Below are 20358 nucleotides of genomic sequence, written 5' to 3' on the forward strand. Positions count from 1 at the left end.
TTTCTAGGACTATGCTATCTTTGAAATAGAGTATAACTTTGCGGAAGGTAGCCTACGTGTAGACCGAGAGCTGTCATTTGCTCCACACACGAACGAACGTGAGCGCGAACGCACACGACGGACGACTGGAAATGATTGACAACTTGTGCACGGCGTACTGATATTTATTCCTAAAGTAGTTCAAAAGTTTAAACGCGGAATCCTCATGGAAAACTTATTTTATTTTGCAAAAAATAACGAATTCTTGGCTTGTGCATATGATAAGTATATTATTCCCTAATATTTTTCTTCATTCAGCTCGGAAAATACTCGTGACGTAATGACCGTGTCACCACTCGTCTTCGACTCGTGGTGATACGGTCATTACGTCACTCGTATTTTCCTTCCCTGAACGAAGAAAAATATTAGGGAATAATATCTAATTATTCAGTACATGTTTATATGGTAACAAATAGACAAACACGCATAAACAATCAAATAAACAAGGAGCAAGAGTTCCCTTTGGTTTTACACATATCATCGCCTATTACGACATACACAGATATGCTAGGGATTCCTTGATTGCAACTGCGCCCTGCTCACCGCAGCAGGTACATCAATAGGCACTCTCATGGCCCCTCGTTCTCTGAGCAGCTCGTCCTGGCGAGTGAGGCTGACTGAGACAGCCCTTGGCGGCTTCACCGGCTCACTTAGCCAAGCTTTGCTCGGATGAACTGCTTAGGGTGTTTGCAAGGTCAACAGGCGTTGCAGCAGAGGGGCCGTGAGAGAGTCTAGTACATAAAGTACTGTAATCGCTTTGCGTGAGGGATCAAAGGTTATGATCTGTTTTCTCCTGACCTGCCATGGGTGTTAGTCATTCCGATTCAATCTTTTCAACGAAATGTTTTTTCACAATCACGCGTTTTTGCAGTTTATTGACGATATAGATTGAGAGTAAGCGGTGGACAAAGATAAGTTAAACAATCAACATCACTGCGACACGCTTTTAAGTTTGAGGATTCGTTTAATTTAAGGTAAGTTGGAGAAGTTGATCGAACAATGATATTCACCCGAACATCGCTAAATAAATATGTGGCATCGAGGTTGATGTTTCCAAATAGTTTATAAGCTATTACAAGTAATGGTATCGATTTCACAAGTTTGTTAATATTAATATATCCTGAAATAATCTTTTACCTCGAACTGTGGACCCTAGAAAAAGAACGAACAGTGTTTTTAAGGGTCGCAAAAACAGAACGAACTGTCGTTGATAGTTTGCTTAACCACTGTGGGGTCATTGTTCCTTTGTGACCTGATTCAAGCTAAGCACAGGACAACCAATGGGGCGTAAAAGGGGACGCCCAAACTGAAAATAGGCACCACAACAAACGAAAATACATGGCGGGAATAATATTACAATGTTCTGACCGGACGAAGAACTCCCTTCGACTATCAATGGTTCAGTTCTGGGATTGTACAATTACTTGTTAGTTGGCACTGCTTATTTGCGAGTATTCGAGATACTTACGACAAATGATAGACTCGCTCCAAGTCTGTGGGCATACAAATATCAAAACATAATATTGAAGAAATGTACTTCAGCTCACTCTCGCTTTAAAGATAGCCTGTCGCATGGGTCGTGGGGTGGACGCGCGTGCTGCTGAGAAAAGCCAAGCGACTGGGGTCCAGTGTAGGCAAAGAATTGTCAGTTGTTTGCTTTTAAGAAACCATGGCCTTTCATTCTAATAGACCGTAAAATGGTGGATCTGAAGGTTGCATTCCTTTTTGCGTTGATCACCATGACGACATGTGACGACATGGCCCACGACCTGTTGAAGACCTATTTTGGCACCATAGAACGGGAACACCCCTACACAGACATTAAAGTGGAAGGATACATTCCAGAATGGTTGTCCGGTGAGTAAAAATAAAGTATTCACCGTGCGCAGTACAGGTATTGACACCGATGGTCCTAGCTATATCTTCAAGCATTGAGGTTTGACCTCCATGTTTCAAGCAAGGACGGTAAGACGTACTAGTTGAGCGTGAAATTCCGTAAAGTGTATCGAATAAGTTTACACAGTCTGTGTTTGGAAAAGTGGAAAGAGCGGTATACTTGAGAAGAATTACACTTCCATAAGATTTATCGTGTCGCGTGTGGGTGATATTCATGCACCTTTGCTAAAGTTGAACACTTCATATCTATCATATATACGCCCGCCCTTGTGGTATTCACTTTGATATGTTCGACAGTTTGTTATTTGTTACCTCACCTTGTTTATGTGCGGCATTGCAACCGTGACTCGTTTTGCTTGTTCATTTCTAGGATACTTTTTGCACCAGACAGCAGGGAGCTATGGCAACCAAAGCAACCCCAAAGTAGGAGAAAAACTGACGCACACTTTCGACGGAGTTGGAGCAGTTTCTTCTTTTAAATTCAACGGTGGTCACGTGCAATATTCGATCAGGTACTGTAGTATAAAGAGTTCTGCAGAAAATATGTTCGCTCGAGTTGTCAGTTATAGCCTAGACAAGATAAGTAGATTCGTTTGTGGAACTATCGTTTCTGGACGCAGTCTAGCCATATTATGGCACCAATTATGTTACGTACATACAAAGGAAGACCATCTAATTTTCACCGTTCACGAAAGTCAAAGAGATGTCCGATCGGGCAATCAAATCAAATCAAAACAACTAATAAAGTTATTTACTAAAAGATATGTCAATGGTGCCACGTGAACACGAATACACCTGGACAATAGTAATCGAATTTTTTACTGACTATGAATTAAACGTGCGAGGCAAACTTGTTCCTGTCTGGTCCTAATTCTACACTCTTTTCTGAGGCTCACACTTAACTCGTTGCATTGTCTAACTAGTCAAAGGCATCAAAACGCGCCTTTGCTATCCACGTTCATCCATGGTCACTCCATCTTGTGGAGTGACCGTGGTTCACCCAATCAAACCTTGCCAATCAGGGAGTGCCCATCAGAGCTAGGCTCGGTCAGCCATTGACCCGAGATCGAAATACGGTTACAACGAAGGCAATATATGTCTCGCGCGTCCTTTGCAGGTACTATGTGACGCAGCTGTTCAAGATATTTGACTACTACAGTCGGAACATGGATAGGTCAAAGGTCGCGTGGGGGACAACCTTCAGTCCCTTTGTAAGTAATTCTGTAGAAGGCAGGTCTTTAGAAGTGTGACTTTAACAGAAGATTTATCTACGACATCCGCTGAATATTATAATAAGGTTATACGGTGAACTCCTAGACTCGACAGTAGTAGATGTATGGTCACAATCAGTGTTAAGCATTCAGTTTAGTGTGAAGAAAGGGCCAATCATGCTGTGGCTCTTTTGAGTAGACTTAAAAACATCAATGTATTTCTTCATCCATTTTTTCTATTCATTCATCCATCCATCCATCCATCTATTCATTCATTCATGTATCTTCTTATCTACACATTTGTTCCATCGTTCACTTATTCTCAAAGGATCAACAGCAATTCAAAAAGTGGGAAGACTTCCATGATTATCCTGACGATAATCCCAATGTGGTATTTTGGAAGATCGGGGACAAAGTGGAAGCCATGTCTGAAGCTACTGCCGGTAAGTATTTGGCTCTGTACCATGCCATCCACGACTGTGATACTGGAACATCTATTCATGGCCCATGTCGCTTATCTATCCATTATGGGTCCGTCCGTTAACCATTCACCTACTTTTTTTTTGTAATTAAGTTCTTACATTTGGAATAAGAGTCGTTTCAATTTTTCTTAACAAGATGTTAATCACTTTTTTAAAGACAGTCTCTCAATTCCTACCATTTAAGAATTGTAATAAATAATGCAAAATAAAATTATCGTCTCTTCAACATAAACTCTGGTTTCAAATGTGATGTTGCATTTCATAAAGTAGTGTCAAGTTCTTGACATTAATTAATGTTTATTGTTAATACCAAAAATGGGGTTTTTACCCCAAATATGTACCCTTCATCCTTCAAGTAATCTACTACTACCATACTAAACTTTACATTCTATGCTTTTTGAAATTATAGAGAATGTGGGGGGGAGTTAATGTATCTGTAATGAGTATATAATGTTTTGAAAAAAGCGTGTTGTTCTAATTTTCGATCATTACAGGAGTGCAGTTTGACCTTGACACACTGCAAACCTTGGGAACATATCAATTTAAGGACGACAACTTTGGTATGCCACCGTACATGGCTTACTTGAACAATCCAGCCCATGAACACTATGGCGGTGATGGCGTTACCATCTACAGCGCTGTTGCTATGTACAACATGAGTGATGTCTCCAAGATAAATGTGACGTAAGTTGAACGGCCATAGCACAGGCGCCGGTGAAGTTTGGCAAATGTAGTGTTGTGATTTCATGGTATCGCCATAGTGTAAGAACCTACATGCAAGTGCCCGATTTCACCAACGCCTGTGTTCTACATGTGTCACAAAGGTAAAAAATATTCCGGTTTCTGACACGTAGCGATGATGTCACCGAGCACTCCACCAAGCCCAGACAGAGCTGGTTGATGCCAAGAGAGCCCTAGGTGGCACCCGGGTGCATATATGTCATGTTCCTGATGATGATGATGATGATGACGATGATGATGATGATGATGATGATGATGATGATGATGATGATGATGATAGTGCGTCGATTATCAATGATTTTCTTACGAATTTCAACATATCATACATACTGGTCGACACTGAGAGGTCTAAGTTTTGCCTTTTAAACTGAGTACCCCATACAAGCTCTATTAAAGTAACAGAAATTCGTAGAATCACCAAGAATCCAAATTTTACCCGATGATTGGGTCAGTATCACAACCGATGACCTCATTAATCCATGACTTTTAGCAAACACTTATTGGCTTCTTTATTTGAACAAGACACAAATATTCTGCACTTACGTGTATCTCACCTTTCTCTCTCCAACACACAGACAAACGGAGACATACAGTTTTAATATTGCGAAGACATTGTCACACAATATTTTGTGCTTCGTTTTGTTCTTAAGGTATCTGAGTACCAAAAATGTAATTTATTATAATGACAGTAACTGCGACTGTTTGCTCTTCATTTCAACATTACTATATATTCGGAATCACAATTTGGCAGTGTACATGCCATTTAATATATATATATATATATATATATATATATATATATATATATATATATATATATATATATATATATTGTCCCAGAGGTATCTTCTACTATGAAAATTGTTGTCATAAGACCGAACGAACGACCCTGTAACACTTGGTGTAATCTCTAACGTTTACCCGGCATCGCATCACTACCATTGTGAATAGGTCAGGTTTCTCCACCTTCAAATATTGATATCTTTGTACTTCCTGATATTGCATCGAGGTTCAAGTCTGAAATAGTTTTTTTAATCGTCTAAATCCCATTGTTGTATTCACATAGGCGGATGCTGTACAAAGTGGTCGACGACACGCGTATTCCAGTCGCCTTATTCCATGAGGCCGGGCCGTTCAATCTTTCCGAGTGCACGCCTGGGTCTTCTTATCCGGATATGGACGACAGAGGGGGCTACATGCATTCCTTTTGCATGACAGAAAACTACTTTGTTATGCCAACCTCAACATACAAGTATGATGTCTGTTCAATTTTCAGTAAGTGGTCGTCACATGAGAGGATTTCTGTCATCAAGATATTCATTCATGTATCGTCGCTTTAAATTATCCTTGTTGTCCGTTTTTTGTACGCTATGATGCAGTAATTAACATAGTTTGTTCCAGTTCTGGACGTCCTGTCCCTATATCACTCTGGCACGTCGACTTTGTGATAGGGTTTTTGCATCTTGATTACAATGTTGAAAAAGCGACGCTTTCAGCTAGGCAATAACCATCACGAGGCGCTGTCACATAACCACGTAGATATATGACGTGTGCACTAAAGAAATTATTACTCTCTCGTTGTACTAGATGAGAAATTACCTCCGGAACCGTTTTTCAAGACGAAAACTGAGTACTCGGAGACCTCACCTACGCGTTTCGTCGTAATCAGTCGATCGACCAGAAACGTCGTTGGGGAATTTTCAACACCAGATGGTTTATTCGTTACGCATCAGGTATGACGACTGCCCTCAACCTGCAGAAATTGTCAGGGGGACGATCCACGGCATAGTGGCAACACAACAATCGTAATCTTTCTCAAAGTTTAAACATCTTTCATATAGCTCGTACAAGAAGTTTTTCCAATGAACGCCCATCTACTGTAACAGATTTAATATATACTAATCTATTATGATGGAACAATTTTTAATTGGCACAAGCAGATTATGGAAATAGTTATATAATTCAATGATCAACCTGATTCCTAGAATGATATCTTCGAAACAAAATTCCATAATGTCGGGAAGTGTCGATTTTTTATCTGTTGTGATTTGTTTCTTTCCAGTTGAATTCCTACGAAAAAGACGGCATGATGTATCTCGACATGTTGACCTATCGTGGAGACGCTTACGGACATTTTTACATCAAGAATCTTTTGAAAGGTTCGGTAAGTCACGCCGTGAAAAAATTCTAGCTCTTGAAAGGATTGAAAAACGATTTGTCGTCTTCATCTGTTGTCTTTCCAAGAAAGTGTGTAAAACAATGCTGTTTCTTTCTGGCTGGGTTTAGCTTTGTTTTTGCCCAACAAAGTGGCATAAGGTAGATCGCGCCTCTCAAACAAAGTTTCTCTTTCAAAATAAAGGATAAAAATAAGGGATTTGTAAATTTTGGAACTAGAGAAAATCAATATTTACTGATATTTGAAATTCAAAATGGCCTCCATCCCTGTGTTATCTCTATGGGGGGAAAAATAAAATTCATGAGTTTCACTCTATTAGCCGGTAAAACTTTATTACTCCATAAGCTTCAAGATGAGCCCCCACGGGTGGTGGGCCAAAAGAATATTGTTAAAGTTTGAGAGTTCGAATATCTGTCCTGGAGGCGCCTTTTACTGTACTATAAACAGAAAACTTTACTCTTGTTTTGCAGAAAGGATTGCGAACTAGAGTGGAGAGGTTTGTTGTGAATACATCAGACTGGTCCTTGACAGAAAGGAAAGAACTATTTCCAAAACGTGACCATGACTTGGTGGAATTTTCAACTATCAATTATCAAAGTCACAGCGGCAAACCTTACAAGTATGCCTACATGATTGGATTGGATCCTGCGCCCAATGTCCTAATCAAGGTAAGGTCGGAGAATGATAATGCAACTTGACATAAAACTGTACAATGTCGTTTTCTATGATATCTAGAACGATACGTTTGCTCTAAAGAAATGTATTTTCACACAATAAGCGACGTTTTGGTTGACCAGACATCTACTTATTCTTTGAAGTATACGAAATTTTCTTACAGGAATTATATTTGATACTATCCCCGGGTTTTCATTCTCTCACAGTTGATCATTAACTGCGAATAACTATTTCTACATCGTTGGTCATTTTCTCTCCAAACGAATTCAAAAACAGAAATTTCTAAGTTTTAAATAGGATTCTTTATCGTCACTCACATCGTAGACAGCAGAAGCGAGATCACACTAAAAGCATGCGGGGATTACGAAATGCGAAGTCCGACAGCAACGCAAGTGAAGGCGTAGACAAATATAAGAAGCTCACGCATGCGCACTCATCGAAAAATGTTCTCAAACATGCACTGGTACCCGTTACATGCATTCTGTTACGCTTTATAGCTGAATGTTGACACCGGAGAGGCGAACTACTGGGGTCCATACGATGACCTGATACCAGGAGAGCCCATCTTTGTCGAGAAACCTGGCTCCAGTGCCGAGGATGATGGAGTGATTCTTGCAAATGTTCTTGATACCAACACTGGAAAGGGTATGTATTTTGACGTCATAGCTATGGCAGCTTTTCGCACATTTTCGGCGACCAGGTGCTTTTTCAAGTGCCCCAGGATACCGATGTTGTCGCCAGGTGTCCATTGTGTGCGTTTGTGTGTCTGTTTGTGTAACATGTCCTTGTGCACTGAGGAAATTTTTGTCAAGTTTCATTATATAAAGAGCTTATGTGTGCCACATTTTACTATGATGATGATAGGATACGCATCAGGTATGTAGAAATTGAGTTGTCGTCGTATTCCTTTATAAGTACAAAAGAACTGTAAATAGCCAAACGGGGTTTTCGGATCAACATTTGCATGAATTTGTGTTTATTCATTAAATGCCTAGGCTATTTAATCAGAAGAAACATGATACAAGCGCAGGAAAATACGTATTGATATGGTTCGGAAATGAATTAACTTACAGGAAAGGAAAATTTCTCGAAAGAATCAAAGGTTACATTTCTTCCGTTGGTTTGTTTATTATTTTGCTTGCATATTCATTCACTCGTTTTCCCGTTGATTCGTTCACAGGAATGGTCGTCGTGCTGGACGGCAAATCATTCGCAGAGCTAGGGCGAGCGATATCGCCCGAGCTCATGCCCTTTGGATTTCACAGCAAATTCATCGAAAAGGCATTCGATGAAGGCACGGTAACTTTGTCAAGACATACTACATGCGTCGTGTTCGTATTCCTGTGTGTCGCCATTTTAGTTTTCATGAAACGGTGAGAGATATTGCCGATCATACTTTGCCAATGCAGCTCATAAGGTTCTCGACAGTGTGAAAAGCGCCCTCTATCTGTGCAAGACAAGCAAAAACACCGCTATTTACTTTATTGAAACTCAAGCTTGATGCTTTTATTTCTTCGTCTTACTTGGGAATTCGACAAAGCATTAATAAATTGACATGTCAACTGAAAGATAAAGGAGCAAAAGGCATAGATTGAGTTGTCTGCCTACAAAACCGACATACGATACATCGATTCCTCGAAGCAGTCAGATAGTTTTAGAATAAACCTTACTTCGACGCGCTGGTTACCTGTGGTGGAATACTGGAATTAACCATCTCAGCCTTTTCAAAAACTGCCTGTTGCCACTCGGAGTAGCGTTTTGGTCCACATCTGTTAGTGTTTGCTCGTTGATATTTGCCCGGTTTAAATACAGTAAAAGCAAGATAAGTAATAAAATATATGCATATATAATTAATTTAATTATATTTTATGCATTATATAATTTATATTTGCATATGCAGTAGAATTGCAGAAAGTGTTCTCTCGTTGAAAGGTATTCTACAGTTGTTGTATAAAAATAAACACAGTCCCTTTACCACTATTTCTGATTTAGTTATGTAGCGATGTTACTGCCTTTGACACACTTTTGAAGAGGTTCACCGCATTAATATTTGTGCTGTGAAAGCTTTTCCTGGAGTTTATGTCTGAGGTACAGCTAGCCCTCATGTACTATAACGTACGAGTAGTTCCTAAACACAGAAATGTTCTTGCTTGAGATCTGTTATTCTTTTCAACGTTTCCATCAACCAGTCTTCAGCTGGGCTTGTTTTTGTTCCTCGGAGGCGTCGTTGAGTGCTTTGACCATGATGGGTTTCATAACTCCCCATGCTTTGGTCCAGGCTTCCTTAGCATATTCTGAGTAACTGTTGCCGCTTTTAGTCTCAATAAGCCACAATACTATTCCTCCAAGCTCCTGGTGTCAGAAACGGATATAATTAAACACTGTCTCGTCTTAGGAGTTTTATAAAATATTCATGTCTTTGTCTGCCTGTTTATCTGTCTGTCTGTGTCTGTCTGTCTGTCTGTCTATCCATTCGGAAGGGAAGTAAGGATGTGTATTTATGTAACGTAACAGTTTACATGGTCTGTCTGTCTGTCTGTCTGTCTGTCTGTCTGTCTCTGTGTATGTCTGTCTGTTTATGCATTTATGTATACATGTATATGTATGTACCTGTCTTGGTACGTACGTGTATATGCATGTATGTGGCATTTTAGAATGATAAATTACTATAATGTCTACACACTAACAGTTACGTGACGTTAGAGATGGTGATATATGATCAGAAAATCTTAGAAGCATGTATGGCTTATCCAAAAAATACATAAATCTTCGGAAGCTCAGAAGACCTTCTCCCAATGTTTACCTTCAAGTAAGCGGGACTCAAAGTTCTAGTGGAAACGACTCTATAAATAAACGGCATAATGTCGACAGTGTTTCATTATCTTCATCATATTGCTATAATATAAAATTAACTTCCATGATACTCACGTTGAAGTTTTCCTCTTTGACCTTGTGTTTGGCGTGCGAAATTCCGATGTCGACCAGCAGTTGGACAAGAACTTCAGCGTCATCCAAATTTTCGACGAGAGAGTTGAAGGACGCCATCACGCGGAGACCATGGGCCTTCAGCCTTGGATGTTTGGCAAGCTCTTCCAAGTCGTTGATCCCTTCAAGATTCTTAAACAGCTTCTTGTAATCGGGATGTACTTCAAATAACCTGAAATTAACGTGACCGGCATCTGTAAATGCGTTTAGGTTAATGCCCCCACCATGCACAATGGATCGAACCTTAGCCAGGAAAACAAAAATTGAAGTTGGTCTCCTGTCCTAATTTGCTAGAGACGCATATATTTATTTAAATATTTATTTATTTATTATTTATTTAAGCTATAAATAAACTACTGACACAAAAACAACTGGACAGGAACATGCTTTCAAGCATGATGATGATAATTTCACTTTTTAGCTCCCATATAAGCATATGTATATATGCAAATGGAAGGTATTCTTGTAAGGTGGAAAATGGCCGTCTGTGTGTATGTATGTACGTTAGTCAATCAGCATCAAAAACACAAAAACCGCAAAATCCACCGTCTGCATATTTGGTACTTGGAGGCATCCTTGGTTGGAGATGTAAATATGTTCGAATCAAGATGTTTGTCTCAAAAATATGCAAATGAGGTACAAATTTGTAAAGATGCTGCAACTCAGGAACCTGTGGGCAGAATGTGTTGATATGTGTTGCGGTGTAAATGTGTGATCTAAGGAACATGCATAGATGTTTCCTGCTGTGCGTACTAGCGCTCTGTCTCTTTTGTAATATTTCGGAGTTGTTTACCCACATGTCCAGCGGCGAGTCTCGATTGACATGTTGTGCATTAGAAATAACCTGTTTTCTTGTTTTGTCCAATGGCGAGCAAAACAAGGCGATGGCCCGGGATTGTATTTATCGTCTTCCAGTGTTCACATCCTGGTGTAGGTTTACGAGCAGCTACCTTTCTAAATGCGTCGATAATTCTGTCGTCCAACTTACTAATGGACGATGGCTTGTTTTACGAGGAAGGTTTGTGTTAGCTTTGAAGTTTGATCCGGGGAAACAACTAGTCTGCCCGCCTGGAAATCTTATGCAACCGTCTCTTTAACCTGTGTTTGCTGGCCCCAAAATGTCCAACAGCGACTTTTTCAATGACTGGGCTCCGTACCGCTTGTAGTTTTGACACGTAAAATTACAGTTGACCGTGTTAGGGAAGGTTGTCGCCAGTCGAGACGAGGGCTGTTTTTATGTCTGGCAATAACACAGACCATAATAGATGACGTAAAATGCCTTCAGGGTGATAGACTGAATGAAACTTCGCGTACTCTCCCTTTCGTTGAATTTGATAGAACAACATGTATAAACTTACTTTAGGAAGAACGCCGCACCATTCTCCCGTTTATTCGCGTAAATCACGCTCCAGGTGTCTCTCAGCGCTTTCTTTTCATTTGGTGTCAGTGTGGTGTTAGGATCCGGAACATCGCCATCTGACGACCACGTGAAGTAGCTCCACATTGAACCCATGTTGAACTTCGTCTGTATGTATCTACAGAGAACAGTGAAGAGGAAGAAGAATAAAAAATATCCGAGCCTCCGCTGATGATGTTACTATGTACGTGCATCAGTACAATTTTTTTCGTGTGACGCAGTTGTTAATTTGCATGTTACGGAAAGTCTTTGTCCACAGCGCCTTTGCTGGCATGACAGGTCAAGTCAAAGAACTTAAAAATACAAAAGCAGTGACCTCCACACATAGATTGCAAGTTGACTGTTAGAGTTTTATAGATCGCTACGTGCGTACTTTAGAGTTTGATGATTTATTTTTCAGATTCTTCATTTTTTCGTCTGATTCTCATCAGCTTTGCGGTTCAGTTGTACACATACAGAGTTCGACTGTTATGCCGTGGTTCACCATCTGGCCCCACGTGTGTGTTAGAAGTGTTCGGCGCATCTAATTGCCGAAAGGCTCCCGAGGCACAAGTAGACTTGTTTGCACCTACCTGAGCACACAGCGCCGCGATGGGGATGTCTGTAATTGAGTTTAATTTTAGGTAATTCACAGATTATGGAGCTTTGCCAGAATACTTTATTGAAAAATCCATCGGTTTTAACTCATGATGCGTTTTCCAGAACTTTGTTCCTGTTTATACAGTCTTGTTTTTCCACTGCCTAATCATATCGAAATACCAGTGAATTCTTGCTCGACGTAGTTTGTCAACGGCAACGTTTGATCAGCACACAGTTTGAACCCAACTTTTAACTATTTGGCAAATTGAATGGAGACTGGCGTCCCTTTTATCCTCCGGATTCCAAATGATAGGCAAGCGACGCGATAACGTTAGTTACGGAGGAAGAAAAAAGCTCAACAGGACTGTCGGTATGTCTGTTACATCGAATAACAACAAGAGCGAGAAATACATGTTTCTGTGTCTGTTGTTTCTTTGTCTGTGTGTCACTCCGTGTAAACAGAATCGAACGTTGGTATCAAATGAGCAGAGCAACGTTCAAACGTGAAATTGACGAGCGATAGGCTTTTGTACTATACTGAGTATATTGGTAGTTTCAGTGGCTTGACCACTACAGGTCTTGCATGATTATGGCAGAACGCGACATGAAATTGAAAGTTTTTAAACTTTTACTCAAACTCTCTTCGAGGAAACTTTATATTATATGTCTTTAAACCATTCTCTTTCAAAAATAAAGGCAAAGTGGAGATCACCGTGCAAGGTTTTGGTGCTAGTTGAGTAAACTGCCGATACTTTATGGATATTTGAGAAGTCTGCCATGCCCATGTTAACGCGATTGGAAAATTAAATGTTCGATGCGCAACCAACATGAATACATCTTTCTCAGCGGCAGAAACTCTAAACTCAGATATCTGAACTTTGCTTGCAAGTTGAGTCCTTTGAATGTATAGAGCTAAAATCAACAGGCTTACGTGGCTCTAAGGCGAAATTGCCTTCCACTCAAAACCTGGTAAAATGCTATCATGTCTTTTTAACGATCCAGACGCGTCGACAGCTTTGGTTGGTATGCAATTTTTTCATATTTCTAATAATGAAGTTTGTCATAAGACATTCTATACATCACTTAACATCGAGCCAATCAGCATTTGACTATTGCCGTTTGGAAAACAAGTAATGACTTTTACAGCCGTGGCCTCTGTGCGTCATTGCACTCATTTGCAGAGAATCGCCCAAAGCCTTCACGAGAGCACACATGCTTCAACCGGATATTTGTTGACAGTTTGTTTTGCACAGACAAGTAATCAATTTATCTTACGACATGTGTTCTCTCTATACAAAGTCAGATTGACGCAAACAGGCATGAGAAAGGGAGAGAGAGAGCAACAGTGCGTACTGAAAAGGGTACATTGACCCAAAAGGGTACATTGACCGGCAGAGACCGGAGTAGGCCTAGAGTAAGGTCACAAGTTGCAACTTTAGAATGATCTTCGGGAACAGATATTTGGACTCCAATTTTTTTAAATACTTTTCTGATCTACCGCTTGTTAGGCATTTTAAAGCTCTAAGTGTAACAAATATTTTCACTGTCTTAGTTTTTTCAAAAATCCAAATTTAATTTTTCCCAATAGAGTTAACACAGGAATGGCGGCCATTTTGTATTCCAATATCGGTAAATGTTAAGGTTAGCTAACTTGTTTCTGTGGTACTAAACTTTGCATGGTGACCCCTGATTTTTATATTTAAATTTGGTAAGAGAATGGTTGAAAGTTTCCTTTATGAAAATTTGAGAAAAAGTTTAAGTCCTTCACTTTTGAGGGTCGTACTACCTTAACCTTTCTACCGCTGTCATGGCATATAACTATGCGTATAGTATAGAGTTAGGAAACAACATCGCCACCACCATTTCTATCAAACTCTTGGCAAAACTTGGCCACCTCACCTTGTTACTTACGACGTGCTATTGAATAAAAAATATCGATTCATGGAGAATCAATGTATAGCACGTAAAAAGAATATTCTAGATTAAAACAAGCGTTGTTCGCGATAAGATATTGCGCGCTTGTACGATCGGTGATCTATCCATATGGAATAGAGTAATCTGGATGTTTGAGTATAGCACCATGCACCAGTGTCCATGCTTTCCAACATACACAGACAATGTCGGTGACCATTCTTTCCATATGTACACACGCAGCGCCGGTGTCCATTCATTCCTTTATACACACACCGCCCGAGTCTATTCTGTCTGTGTGTACAGTAAAGAAAGAACACGGCACTGTACTCAATCTTCGTGGCATCTCAAAGCGTCAGAAGCTCTATAATTGCTATTTTCTTTTACAACTATTTCGAAGGTCAACAGTAGAAATGGAGCAGCAAAAAGAAAATACTTGTTTTCGATTTTCAATTTTATTACCCAATAACAACATAAACGACTCGGACAAAAAGAACAACATTAACCATTTTTTCCCATCTAAATTTTAGTGCAACATTTTAACAATTTTTTTCGAATTTTTCTGTAATTTGTTTGACTATTTTGGACCAAACGGACGTCACATTTCATTCGCTACGGGTTTTCATCAAAATTTTGGCAGAAATCTGAAAAAAATTGACTAGGGTACACTTTATGAATGTGACAAAAGTTTACTTTGGCGCTCAAAGGGTTAAACACCAAGATTATTATGTTCTCTGCGATCTATCGTACATCTTCTTGCAGATTTTGTTGACTAGAAAGCTTGTTTTAAAGCAGTCACGTAATTTAAAGCAAAAAACTGGGTTCTGTTACTTTAGGTGGACTGATAAACCAGTGTTTATGTGTCGGAATAGAAGAGCACTTCAGAGCATTCTGCCTGAATACCCGGCAAAACAGCAAATCCGTGCAGTTGCAACCCTTTAAGGTGGAAAAACGCTCTGAAGGGACAGACAAAGTCCCGATTCAGGAATGACCTTCACCACGTCCCATTTTGACATATGATTTACAGATTGAGCATTCGTATGTATCGGGGACGGAAATCCATCAAATTCACCCCCCCCTTCCAATCTTTGAGATCACTCTTCACGCACTTCTGATGTTAAAAACATAAGGCGGTCCCTGCCCCCAACTGAGTGCGTCAAAAGGCATCTGAATACGTCTACAGCCTCAATATGAATTTCTTTACGCGTTTTAAGAATTATCATAGGTGATATAATCGCTGATTTTGAAGCTTGTGAGAGAGTACTATAATTTTCCTTTTTTGAGTCTGGATAAAGTAATTGATGGTGTACTCTGCATTTCATTCAGCTGTCCGAGATGAATTATGGGAAACTTGGGCCTTTTGAAAGTTCTGATGAGCAAGCACTAAGTCAATGGACAGCGGCAAGGTAAAGGGCCCGTAAACAGCAAATCAATAAAGCTGACGCATTCAGTCGTTTCCCATTGAACTGTGTCGGCTCATCTCTTCGCTCTGAGAATTTGACCTCTTCGAACACAAATCTGTCACACTTTCAACTTTGAATGCACTATAAATGTAAGGTTATTGGCTTCTGACAGACTTCTCCGATGACTGATCTAATGAACCAATGACCCACATCGCCATCTAACGCCCATATACGTGCTGGGGACTTTCCCAATATAAAACTGCTGTCAACGACGGTTCTGTGCCGTTTGCATCATGCTTTGCGTAAGTGGCGAAGCAATCAAACGAACGAATGCATGACTCTCCGTGCACACACTAGTCGTGTCGCAGTTTTATCGTAGGTGGCGCTGGGTAGTACACGAATGGAGAATCGATCAGATATCGATGGATTTGCACGACCGAGGAACATGATCGTACCGGAAATCATGGAAAAATATATATCTAATAAAATGCAGAATTCGTGGAAATAGCAGGATAATACCACCAACATTAAGGTAGTATGCACCTCGAAAGTGAAAGACTTAAACTCTTGCTCTAACTTTCCTCAAGGAATCTTTCAATCATTCTCTTTCAAAATCAAGAATAAAAATAGGGGGTCACCGTGCAAATTTTGGTACTAGAGAACAAATTACACAAGATTTACCGATATTAGAAATTCAAAATGGCCGCCATCCCTGTGTTAACTCTATGGAGAAAAAATAAAATTTTCGAATTTCGAAAACTAAGCCGGTGAAAAGTTTCCTTTCACCAAGAGCTTTAAAATGAACCCGCACATGTGGTATATCAGAAGAGAATTGTAAAAGTTGAGAGTCCGAATGTCTGTCCCCGAGGTGCGTTCTACCTTAAATGGCTAGAACTAGTAACTTTTGATCTTTCTCTCAGTATTTTTGTTCTAAATATAAAGTGCAGTTTCTTGTTCGACTTCCCAGCATATTTATAGATACATGAAGTTGAGCTTGTCAACTCGGCTTACACATGAGTAAACCGCATCAATTTTTTTACAAGTGAATTCTGGTCTGGATCAGGATTCAAATGTAAATAAAAACAATGCATTTACACATAGAGACACTGTGTTGACAAGCTAAATAGTCATTGTTTGAACATGCTCTCGATTCCAATTTCTGGGAAGCAGCAATATTCGATTCATCAACCAGAAAGTCGCGCAGCCGCAAAGGGGGCGACCCCTTCCCTTTAACCCCCGCATTGAAGTAAGGCCATATGTCGAAATTGACAAAGATTAATTTGATCGTGGAGGTAAAACAAAGATTTGATCAACCTTTGGTCATGACAAAATTATATAGATGAATATGTGCGTTGCGTGTCATGCAAACTAGTGACTCGTTTACATATTTAACGAATGATTTCAATCTAGCTGACCGTACCGATTTTGAACGGGTTTCAGAGTGGCATTATTTGAGGTGAGATTTAATTATGTTCAATGATCAGCCGGCGCCATGCCTGGCGTGGCCGCTAGAATTGTCCTGACTCAAAAACGATAGCAGTTTTCTCTAAATAGCTGTCTGAAATAATCTCCACATGACAAATCCCTGGCTTTGTCCTGTTAATTCTTTTTACCTCCAAAATCTACCGGTAATGTTTCTCACGGATCTGTTAATTATCAACTCCGATTCATTGTTCTGGTGACCCGCTCCCTCTGTGACTTTAACGGCTCGTGGTTTCGGACTGATATAACTCATTGTAATTCTATTGACGTAAAAGTTATGAAAACAGAGTCACACCAACTATCAAACTGACTGACTTGAATTTGACGAACTACAAAGATACATTGGTAATCCTTTCAGGAGATCGCGTCACGCTTGATGTAAGGTTTAAATATGCCGAAGAGTTGGTATGCAGTACATTCTATATCAAGCCATACACAGGAGGTCGGGGGACTGCGAACCATACATTGAAAACTTACTGTGGAATTTGACCAAAGTTCAGGTATTGTTGCAATAAAGCAATGTCATTGTTTACATCGATATTTGCACACTGTGTACGCTAAATCCTTATTTTACTAGTGATGTACTCTTTCGTCATACCGTTCACACTGCTGTGAAGCGATACCAAGCGTTATACGTTCTGCTATGCAGTGATGCTAGGCATTAATACATTCTGCTGTGCAGCGATACCAAGCATTATACACACTGCTATGCAGTGATACCAAGCCACATACACTTTGCTGCGCAGTGCTGCCAAGCATGATACACTCTGATGTGCAGTGCTGCCAAGCATTATACAATCTGCTGTGCAGTTATGCTAAGCATATACACTTTGCTGCGCAGAGCTGCCGAGCATGACACACACTGCTGTGCAGTCAACGCCAAGCCACATACACTGTGATATGCAGTGCTGCCCGGCATTATACAATCTGCTGTGCTGTGATGCCGAGCATATTAAATACACCCTGTGCAGTTATGCCATGCAGTGTTCTCTCTGCTATGCAGCGATGCCCAGTATTATTGCCCTACACTCTGCTTTGCAGTAATGTTAAACATTATACACTCTGCTGTGGAGTGAGGCAAAGTATTATACACTGTGTTGTGCAGTGAGCCTGAGCATCATACACTGTGCTGTGCAGTGATGCCAAACATCATACAAGGCATTATACACGCTGCTGCGTACACAGTGGTGCCAAGCCACATACACTGCTGTGCAGAAAGGCCATGCGGGCACTATACATTCTGCTGTGCAGCGATGCCGAGCATTATGCTGTATGCAGGTGAAATTTCTAATGTGCGGTTCCTTGTGTCATCACAGTTCACTGGAGAGTGCTGTCTACAGTAGATAGCGTCCAGGCAATGAGATCGCCAGATATCGTCAACTTATCGCCCAAAGGAGATGTTGTTGACAAAAACGTCACACAGCTACTTTGAAACTGGTTCACTGCATGTCGACCCTGTCTAATTCGTGACGTACTCAGCAACTACACCTACATTGATCCTGAGGTCGGCATTTAATTCTTCTCTTTTGACAAACTTTTGAAAAAGTCGGTCAAAAACAGGATTGTTAAGCATCTGGTCTGTGAAGAATCCTGGGTCTGCATAATTGCATACAAAGCTCTGACAATGCCTAGGATACTACAAAAGAGGCAAACACGGGATCAAAACAAAATTGAGCCAAAGAAAATATATCAGGTTTGCTTTGTTAGTCCGAATCGAGATTTAACCGGTTAGCTCGACCGAATAACTTGTCCGTTCAGCGTTACATCAAATTACAAATTCCTGGGAATAAATTAAGCTTTTTGTTTGTTTTAGTTTGGTTTTTGTGTTGGAAAACAGGCTGAGCACTCGATATGGAGGTCTAAAGCAGAGTAAGATGACGGAATTCTTAGCTGGAGATCTCCATGGGATGATTTCTGCAACGACACACAAGAAATAAACTCCCGGGAATAAGCTATACGTGGTAGCATCCATGAGAGAAGTTCATAACGCGTGTCTGATTGATGATGAAGTTTGTTATTCTGTCTCCAAGATGTCAATGGAGGGCGATTTCGTACGTTTCGTACGTGCGGACGTTTTGACCTTGAGAGGACCCTTTGAGACAGCCTCGATTCTACTGACGACTTGCGAGTTGAACTGCTCAGCTCTATCGGAGGCTGATCGTTTCCAAGGACCGTTCCGCATTAAAGTTCTGTCGGTTTAATGTGATAATATATGAAATATAGACTTCAATGGATATCGAATGCGGTATTGTCCGTCAGGGTTGTGTTATCAGCCTGCTCTGATCGTACATGACAAACATTCTTTTTTTTTAAAAAAGGTGAATTTTGAGCTAAATCGCGAACTGATCCAGTCGATGTAGTTCAAAGGGAGTTGAAGGTTGAAAAACAAAAGAAAACCCTGGGATGAAATACCTTGTAGGGGTATTGTTGTCCTTTCATCGGAGTTGCCGGTAATACCAGCATTTCACGGCTTGTAATACTAGCGTGGGAACCACCGGTCGCAGAGACAGCTGTAAGTGGAGAGGTTATTCTTGGCGGAAAACTGGTTTAAATGAAATACATACCGACTTTCAAATCACTTGAACTTTGTTTGACAAAAACTTCCTCAAACGACGAGTCTGTACAATTTCTTGAATTTTAACCTCTGCGGCAGGTGGATAAAATTGAGACAGGCGACTGCTGCAGACAACTGGTCTCGTGGAACTGTGCTCAGAACTGTTATACCGGTATCTGTCAACTGTTCACCTCGGCGCGGCGATGAGGTAAAAGGTCAATAAGTCATTGGAACTCTCCATCGTGACCATAGGTGTGGTTTGGCATATGTGTTTGTTTCAGGGGCAATTCCATTGCAGTTTCCCGACATGTCGTGAGTGTAGACTTAAATGAAAACAATACCAGTTTACTAGTCCTAGACATGTTGCGTATAAAAAACAAAAACATCTTAAAACGGCGCCAGTTTAGTTGAACGAGATCTTCAGTGCCGGTCTCTGCTTGAGTTTCTACTTTTAAAGTGGAGTTTTCCAACCAATTCCTTGCGGCAAGATTCTAGCATCCTTGCATCAGCGTTTCCTGGGTTGTCAAAGAAACTCAGCGAAAGCCTTGCATCACCCCTACGCCGTCATGCCCTGAGTTTCCGACAATAAAGTCTGGGAGTTGCGAAATCGCGACGTATTTACACAATCGGGCTGTATCCGCACATGGCAGTGTCCGGGTGATTAACCTTTGGATGCGATTCGTTAGCGTATGGCGTGTCGACGTTGTCACTAGTGACTCGTAAAGCCGGGTCTACGTTACTCTACAGTCGCTATAGTGTTTAGGCAGCCGCTCAATCTTGTTCTGACGACAAGGGGGGTGGGGGTCG

The 20358-nt window shown here is 40.6% G+C and overlaps 2 protein-coding genes across 3 annotated transcripts; one reads left to right on the forward strand and one right to left on the reverse strand.

Moving 5' to 3' along the window:
• Positions 1-563: 563 nt before the first annotated feature.
• On the forward strand, positions 564-9628 carry LOC139115467 (beta,beta-carotene 15,15'-dioxygenase-like). Of its 2 annotated transcripts, XM_070677581.1 has the most exons (13): positions 564-590; positions 911-1013; positions 1729-1896; positions 2306-2447; positions 3053-3146; positions 3475-3589; positions 4123-4312; positions 5436-5644; positions 5957-6102; positions 6432-6533; positions 7016-7213; positions 7718-7865; positions 8401-9628. In XM_070677581.1, exons 3-13 carry the CDS (start codon positions 1737-1739, stop codon positions 8595-8597), a joined length of 1701 nt encoding a protein of 566 aa, XP_070533682.1. In that variant the 5' UTR covers positions 564-590; positions 911-1013; positions 1729-1736; the 3' UTR covers positions 8598-9628. The 2 variants fall into 2 exon arrangements, with proteins under 2 accessions (XP_070533682.1, XP_070533681.1); XM_070677580.1 differs by lacking the exon at positions 564-590 and having other exon boundaries at positions 601-1013.
• LOC139115468 (globin-like) lies at positions 8696-20317 on the reverse strand. The gene is made up of 4 exons (XM_070677582.1): positions 19562-20317; positions 11564-11740; positions 10149-10377; positions 8696-9572 (listed from the first exon to the last, which is right to left on the reverse strand). The coding sequence occupies exons 2-4, from the start codon at positions 11716-11718 to the stop codon at positions 9402-9404; spliced, it is 555 nt and encodes a 184-aa protein (XP_070533683.1). The 5' UTR covers positions 11719-11740; positions 19562-20317; the 3' UTR covers positions 8696-9401.
• Positions 20318-20358: the final 41 nt, after the last annotated feature.

Source organism: Ptychodera flava, chromosome 17 (genome assembly GCF_041260155.1).
Source record: "Ptychodera flava strain L36383 chromosome 17, AS_Pfla_20210202, whole genome shotgun sequence".
Lineage (NCBI taxonomy): Eukaryota > Metazoa > Hemichordata > Enteropneusta > Ptychoderidae > Ptychodera > Ptychodera flava.